An 8,439-nucleotide genomic window follows, 5' to 3' on the forward strand; every position below is an offset into this window, starting at 1 on the left:
TTTTATCGTTGAGCTCCTATTAATGAGATCTTTAATTCTCATTTAGATCGGCTAAAAATCGATCAATCTGAAATTCAAATTTTGGGTTGCATACTACTATGTCAAATCTTAGAAAAATCATAATTTCCTCAAACGAAATCAGATTTGGACGTTCTTTTTCTGCACGCTCTCGGTTTAACATATACTATGACTTTAGTTTAGATCCCTAATGCTAAAAAGTAATTTATAAAATAAAAAATAAATAAATAAATAAATAAAAAAAAAAACTTTTTACGTTACGTGGTGTCGTGCCGTTTAGCTTTTGGTCGCACCCGATTAAGTGGTCGTATTTCGATTTGGTTGAAACTAGAACTTTTCAAGGGATTAAAGGAGGGTGTTTCTAATTTGTTCCAACCCTTACTAATTCATTATAAAAGTCCCAAATTAATTAACCAAATCAAAAAGGTTAACGGACAGTTAAATAAAACGAGGCTTGTTAACGGAAAAAGGGGTTAAAAATGACGGAATAAATTTCGAGTTGTCACAGTATTGATCTTAAATATAAGCTATACTTGAAGTAGGGTAAGCATAACTCACTTACCAGGAGGTTTGGCTAGAAATCGGGTTCCGCATGGGTAGAACTTTCTAGCCAAAAGCTCTTCTTCTCAGAGCCATCTGGCATTCTGGGGGCTTTCCCTTAGCAATTAGAAGTTACTAGAGGTTGGGGAGGTTTAGAGAGAAGTTGGAGAGAGAGAGAGAGAGAGAGAGAGAAAGAAAGGTTGAGGTGTGAGGAAAATGAGTGAGCCTCACATGGTATTTATAGGCTGGAAATGGCTCAACTCGGCGAGTTCTAAGCCTCCAACTCGTCGATTTTGGTGTCGGATGTTACCATCTGGTGGCAAGGTGTGGGGAGGAAGCAATAACTCATATCGCGCCATGTCACCCACTTCACATCAACCCATCCCGACTTCTAACTTTCGTAAATTTCGCATACAAGCTCTATTTTTGACGTTCTTTATATCCATATGTTGGTATTGACAAAATCTACAACTCTCTTTTTGACTCCATCGGCTAAATCTTAATCGATTTTAAATTGAATAGTATAAGAAAATTACACTGTTTACCAACCGTGTAAAATTCATAACTTCTACATACAGACTCCGTTTTCGACTATCTTTTTATCGTTGAGCTCCTATTAATGAGATCTTTAATTCTCATTTAGATCGGCTAAAAATCGATCAATCTGAAATTCAAATTTTGGGTTGCATACTACTATGTCAAATCTTAGAAAAATCATAATTTCCTCAAACGAAATCAGATTTGGACGTTCTTTTTATGCACGCTCTCAGTTTAACATATACTATGACTTTAGTTTAGATCCCTAATGCTAAAAAGTAATTTATAAAATTAAAAAAAAAAAAAAAAAAAAAAAAAAAAAAAAAAAAAACATTTTACGTTACGTGGTGTCGTGCCGTTTAGCCGTAAAACTTCGACGGGTCATAACTTCTTCATTATAACTCGGATTTCAACATTTTTTATATGTACGGAACCCTTGTGACATATAATATAACTTGGTTAAGATTTTTTACTCTAAATAATCTTCAATCAAAAAGTTATTTTTGATGTTTATTGTCTCTAAATTGACTAACCTGAATCTGCGGGCGTTACACACACTACCATTACTAAACTTTCTAACCACATATACACATGCCCACACAAGAACACACCACTAAGCTTCCTAGACTCACTTTTAGGATTTCTTTAAACCACTCTCCCACACTGCAAGAAGTCTCTACTAACATTTATTGTCACCTTATGTATGCAAGTCATAAGAAATACAGGATTAGATAGACCGTCAAATAAATAATTCTATCCTAAAATCACAACCAGACAAGGAACATGATGTATGACTAAATCAAGCATTCTAAGGTTGTAGAATCCTAATTATGTACAACTATAAAGTGTACACTTAGCAACTAAACAAAACTAGTCTAAACTTCATGTAGCACATATCAAGAAATCTCCTAGGCTACAAGACATCACCATTATCAGGAAATTCTATCATGCAATTCATGAACGGATCCTTAGCCTATCTACTACCATGTACTTCTAACAGTTCACAAATCTATATATATATATATATATATATATATATATATATATATATATATATACTTATGTATATATATACACACACAAGTAAGGATATTTTGGGAGATCATTTTCCTTTGAGCTTCAACTGACTATACACATCACATCTCTTTCTCCTTTTTTTTTTAAATTTCTTTTCAAAATAGTTTGTAAAAATTCTTAGAAGCTAGTTTGAGTTTGGAATTACATGAGTGTTCATCCAAATCCCTCAAACTACGGTTCTGATACCAACTTGTAACGTCATATTTTCAAAGTAAAATTTTCATTTCAAGTAAGAAAAATGCCCATTTTTATAAATCATAAAATCGATAAAAGCCATTTTTCCGTAAATCATAATCCCCAAAATCAAAGTATAATTAAATAAATATGGAATCTCAAAACATGAAAATTGTTGATAAGTGTGTACAGTCACCCTTTCGCCTTCCCACAATCTGATGAAGTACCAAAAACATTTAATCCCTAACTATAGTGAATTCCACAAAATACCACACACAACAATATAATAAAATACAATACATACAGATAATGGTCAAGCACAAAGATGGTCCGCCCCAGCCTTCAGCATAAAGCTGGTCCGCTCCTTTGGCTTTCAACATGAAGTTGCTCCACCCCAGCCTTCGGTATAAGGCTAGTTCCCCCAGAGTATCTTGGCCTACATCACATAGTTTGACCGCCCTTAACTTTACACATAATATGGCAAAATATATAATAGACAAACATACAAACAACCCAACAAAACAGGAAAGTAACTAAACTAGTCTATGTGCCTAATAACACACTACAACATAACATATAGTGGATACATACTATAATATGTAGTATAGTGAGAAAACTCACATGAATCTATATGCTAAATAATCGATAATCAACGTCTTCCCAAGATATCTACATGAACTTCCTAATTTGACAAGGGTCACCTCAGTCTACTACTTAAATCTTTTGTTTGACCCAAAGTCAAACTGGTCAAAAAGTCAACGATCAACAGTAATCACGCCATAACCAGCTAGCGGTCACATCGTGATCACTAGGCGACAAGATAGTCGGGAAAAACCCAGATGTCTCACCGAGACATATGATATGTCATGCCTTGAAACAAGGCTTAATAATCTTCCTTATTCAATCCTTAATCCATATAGACAGGAGTTCCAAACCTTATATCTAAAACTCCCAAACATCTCAATGGATAAAGCTTCCAACTTTATCCATCCCAATGACTTAATCAACCAAAAACTCCAACCCTAAGTCCAAAATATCCATCAAAGAGCCAAAACTAAGTGCATGTTTTAACTAAGAATACATGTAGGCTCATTTCTTAAGAAAACAAGGTCTATAAGCATCAATATGCCACAAAAACATTTTAGAGTTCTCTAAACTCCAAGAACACAAGGATAAAGGGACAAGGATTACTCAAGAGCCATCAAACAACTAAATATATCAATATCAAAGCATAAATGGGGGAGCCTTTTACTTACAAAAGCCCCAGAAGGTAATTAGCTTGCTGGAATACCAAGGATTCACACACCAAAACCTTACTTCAAGCTCCCTCTCCTTGGATCTTCATAAAAGAGCACCAAAACACAATCATAATCAAAGAGAAAGGTTAGGGTTAGATGGGAGAATATTCTCTGGAAGTTGTAGGGGTTGCAAATGGCAAAAATCATGGAGCCAATCTCTTTAAATATGGAATAAAACCCTAAAACAACGTGGACTATGGTTGCACATATTTCGCGTCGTGACACCTTATGTGTCGCAGCATGAAATGTTTGATCCATCAAATTCCAATTCAGCTTAAGCTCGGTCTATCTTCCGGTCAAAAACTCAACCTTTTGCCAAAAGTCTTATACTCTTAGCCCAAGAACCTCATTCCTTGAAGGTCCAAACTTCATCTCTTAAAGTTCGAGACCTTCTCTTAGGCAAATTTATGTCTGCCATTCTAAAATAAGAAACATAATGAAAGTGGATGTTACATCCTGAAACTAGATGTTACATCGACCTAGTAATAGGTTTAAATCTTTCTCACGTGATCTTATTATGCGTACAAAGGAGTCAGAGAGACTTTGCATTTAATTTGTTTCTATTACAAGATGGTTGGTTTCTCTCTTTTATCATTAAGGTTATAACATAATTCCTATGATGTAATATCTCTCTGAGTGGCATACTTTTATAATTTAGTTTATTAATAATAACTTAGGACATAAAGCTGGTAGTTTAAAAAATCAATTTGAATCCTAGATACTTGATTGCAGCCTTGCACAATAAGTGCTACATAATCGATTTACCATGAGATTTCTTAATAAATTGATACTATGACTGGTATATTTCTAAAATTACAATTAAATACATGAAATTCACGGTGTATTCTTTTCAATCAGATCCCTACACAAGTACCATGGTCTAATGCTCTAATGCATTTCATATAAATAAATATATGTTCAAATTAAACCTTATAATATCATAAACAAGAACTAACAATCAACTAGATGGATGGACGCTCTAGTTTTCCCCTCCCAATGGTTTCTAGGGAATGATGTCAAGTTCTATCTATATAAAAAGCAATGAAGCACCTTAATGAGAAACTGGGTTGCTAAGGATCTTGTTATTATCTCTTCGGAGAGAGATCAAACCCGGGTTTGTCGGGGGTTATGGCATATTGTCCTATCAGATGTCACTACCCTTGCACCAAACCGTTGTTAAAAAAAAATGGACGCGCTTAGTTTGTTGCATTTGATGTTTTTGGGCACCTCCTCACAAATAAACTGATAAATGTGTTATAAAAAAAACAATCGTTGGGCACCTCCCCTTACTCCCTTCTTCTTCGGTTCGCCCTAATTAGAGTAGAGGTACATCAATCGATTTTCTAAACCAAACCAGATCAGTTTGAAAACGGGTTCGGGTTTTTTTTCGACAATGGTCACAATTTGTTTGTGTGAACTAGTTCGGTTTTAAGCCGGTTTAGAGGTAAAGAAAAGTTCAAAGCCGTTCTTAGTTGTTAAACTCTTATATTTAGTTCAAGATCTTAATATAGCATTTCAAATCACAACTTTTTCATTAAGGGATCAAATAATAGAACAAAAAACACAACATAAATATTTGACATCTTTAACCACACCATCTTATTATGTTCCTCAATAGATTCAAGTTTAGCTGTCAATCCAATCAAGAGGTTCTTCAATGAGGGATAACAATGGATTCTATAAGCTCTTGAAGTGGAGCTAACTCCTTGTTGTCAATCAAACAGAACTCCTACATACACAAAGCCCATAAATCAAGAAGAATACAAGATATAAAAACCTTTAAAAAAAACACACAAATTTTAAAGATTTGTATATAGAAATAAGCAAGTGTAAAACGCTTACACATGTAAACAATATGAAATGCTTGAAGCATGTATTTAAATGTGCTTCCTCCTTGAGACTCACAATCTTTTGAAAGTGTGTATGATAAATATGAGCATATACACGAAATAAACGTTTAAATATCGTTTTCACAACATCCCTAAAATTGTTAGGAAATGGTGTACCTGAAAATTAATAAGAGGAAAATAGCAATGTACTTTAAAAAGGGCATTTTCGGGAAAAACAAAACCAAAAAAAGGAAACTACCGAGTTTTTGAGGAAATATGGATTCATCATCCAATTGTGACTCAATCCAATCCATTAAATACTCCACATATTTTGGAGCCGATACTTCTATAGGCTTCTTGATTTGCACACCATCAGCCCATCTATATTCATATCTGAAAGTTTCCATTTACATAATATTTTTAATTTTTTATAAATATCAAAAGATATTATCTTGTAAACTATCCACAAGAATCAAAACACAAATCAGTATGCTCTCAATGGACATTTATCTCTCCTAAACATGCTTATTTCTAAATTTAGTAATCAATTCAATCATCAAATCAATTATGCCCTGTATGTTTTTAGACGATTCTTCAAAAATGGTCCCTATGGTTTCCAAAAAAATCAAGTTCAGTCCTTAACTTTTTAGGTCAGCAACGTTGGTCCCTGTGGTTTCAAAACTTTTAAAGGATGGTCCTTAACCCTAACTCTGTTAGTTTTTTTCTGTTAAATCCATTTTGATGAGGGCAAAATAGTCTTTTCCATACCACAGGGGCCATTTTTGAAGATATATATATATATATATATATATATATATATATATATATATATATATATATATATATATATATATATATATATATATATTCTGGTTTAATTATTTAAATATGTATAGAAATCTTCAAAAATGGTCCCTGTGGTATGGAAAAGACTATTTTGTCCTCATCAAAATGGACTTAACAGAAAAAAACTAACAGAGTTAGGGTTAAGGAACATCCTTTAAAACTATTGAAACCACAGGGACCAATGTTGCTGACCTAAAAAGTTAAGGACTGAACTTGATTTTTTTGGAAACCGCAGGGACCATTTTTGAAGATTTGTCATGTTTTTATTTTGGGTAAACTAATATAAGAATATTGCGCTAGTAAACCATACTTTGGGCCTGCAGCCATTGTTGGACAGCTGTCCGGTGTACAAAACTCGGTTAATGTGCCATAAAGAAGATTCACCTGGTTGAAGAAATCCACAGCTGAAAATCAAAAATCAAACCCTTTTTATTCCGATTTAAAAAAAAAAAAATGAAATTATATTCCCTTTTTAGTAAAAAGAAATGAAAGTAGGTTGCTATTTCATAAAGAGAGGGAAAGAGAGTTAACTGTTGACAGCAAGCCATTCATTTATATCCTCCCCTGGTGGAAGTCTTACAGCTTCTCTTAAGTTTCCACTTCCCAAAGTAGCATCAATGTGTTTCCTTAGTTGTGCACCCTATTTTATTAAAATATAAAATTATTGATGCAATAAATATATTATTATTACATCTGCAACTGTAAAAAAAATCAAATTGCAGAGAGAGGTTAACCTTACTCCCTGAGGGTGCACTTTTTTTGGGACGAAAAGTCCTCTGATTCCTGTTAACATTGTTAAAATAAGTAAATTAGAGAGTGTCTGGGATTGAATTTTGTTATAGATTATGTGTTTTGGAATAACAGAATTGGATAATCAGTTGTAACAAAATGTGTTTTGTGAAAGAAAAAAAAACAACATTTCTGTGAAGCATTTCATCAAACACCTTTTGTGCATCTATCAAGCATCTCGTTTTTATAGAGCTGTTAATCAAATTGTAATCAAGAAACATCCAGGAATCTCCTTAACACTTTGCAACTAAAGAATGCAACCTTTTAACTTCTTTAATCAAAGTAAAAAGATGAAGCAAATTACCAAGGGTTTTGCAGTTATATGTTTGATACACAAATTGGTATCAATTAGCTTCAACTTCAAAACTTAAATTTGGATAAAATATTCCAGATCATTTCAAGTCTTGTTTCTGACTTACTTTCCCATGACCCAATTAATCAACATATACACTCTATAATCCATGTTTGTAATAATAAGAGCACATACACCTTGAAAATCGAAAAAGATGTACAGAATTGCATTTCGGGGTCAAACCTACACCTTGTGGATATCAAATTCAAAACTCGACATACATTTCCATACAAAAATATAGCATATATTTTGTAAACGATCATTAACGAAATGCAGGTCATCAAGATTTTCCTCATATTCAAACCAAATTTCAAGTTGAAAACGGGTCATTTGCCAAATAGCGATTTCTTATTCATTTTGGTAAAGGCGAAAATGCAATGACGCCAATTGAGCACTTTATCAATCGAAAAACACTAAATTCATCGTAATCAGAATAAATCAGAAATACCCAGATCAACAAATTGGAGGCAATGCATCATACAACCATGTATACATGTAAGAAACGATTCACAAAGACATGAGATGCCAAATTACAATTGTACTTGCCTGCCGAGACCGAAAAGGCTCATGACTATGGAGAGAGGACAGAGAAGAGAGGAATTATTGTGGGTGGATTCTGGAGAGGAGAAATTTTGAAGAAAATGGAGAAATGGGGGGAGAAGAGAACAGCCGGGGAGGGATCTGCCAGATTAGTGAGGGTACTTTCGATTTTTTTTAATGGGGAAGGGAGGAGCACTTGATTATTCGCTAAGTGCAATTTTATTTTTATTCAATGGTAATGGTATGTATGTATTTACGAGTATTATAAAAATTAATTATTTTGAGATTAAATATACAAGATAGATAAAATTATATGACTTAGTTTTTCAAAACTAGTATTGGTTACAATTTTGGTTCTTGGAATGCATAAATGGTCTCTATGTAATAGTATTATTACAAAAAAAATTCCATGTATAATGATGATATAATATATAAATTA

At 33.3% G+C, this 8,439-nt stretch overlaps 1 protein-coding gene across 2 annotated transcripts; it reads right to left on the bottom strand.

Annotated features, from left to right (window-relative positions):
• Positions 1-5,152: 5,152 nt before the first annotated feature.
• On the bottom strand, positions 5,153-8,170 carry LOC144999718 (MOB kinase activator-like 1A). Of its 2 annotated transcripts, none has more exons than XM_078958890.1 (7): positions 8,007-8,170; positions 7,054-7,102; positions 6,851-6,959; positions 6,630-6,723; positions 5,733-5,866; positions 5,487-5,650; positions 5,153-5,373 (listed from the first exon to the last, which is right to left on the bottom strand). In XM_078958890.1, the coding sequence occupies exons 1-7, from the start codon at positions 8,027-8,029 to the stop codon at positions 5,299-5,301; spliced, it is 648 nt and encodes a 215-aa protein (XP_078815016.1). In that variant the 5' UTR covers positions 8,030-8,170; the 3' UTR covers positions 5,153-5,298. The 2 variants fall into 2 exon arrangements, with proteins under 2 accessions (XP_078815016.1, XP_078815015.1); XM_078958889.1 differs by having other exon boundaries at positions 7,995-8,170.
• Positions 8,171-8,439: the final 269 nt, after the last annotated feature.

The sequence above is a fragment of the Lactuca saligna genome, chromosome 6 (genome assembly GCF_052625555.1).
Source record: "Lactuca saligna cultivar CGN05327 chromosome 6, ASM5262555v1, whole genome shotgun sequence".
Classification (NCBI taxonomy): domain Eukaryota; kingdom Viridiplantae; phylum Streptophyta; class Magnoliopsida; order Asterales; family Asteraceae; genus Lactuca; species Lactuca saligna.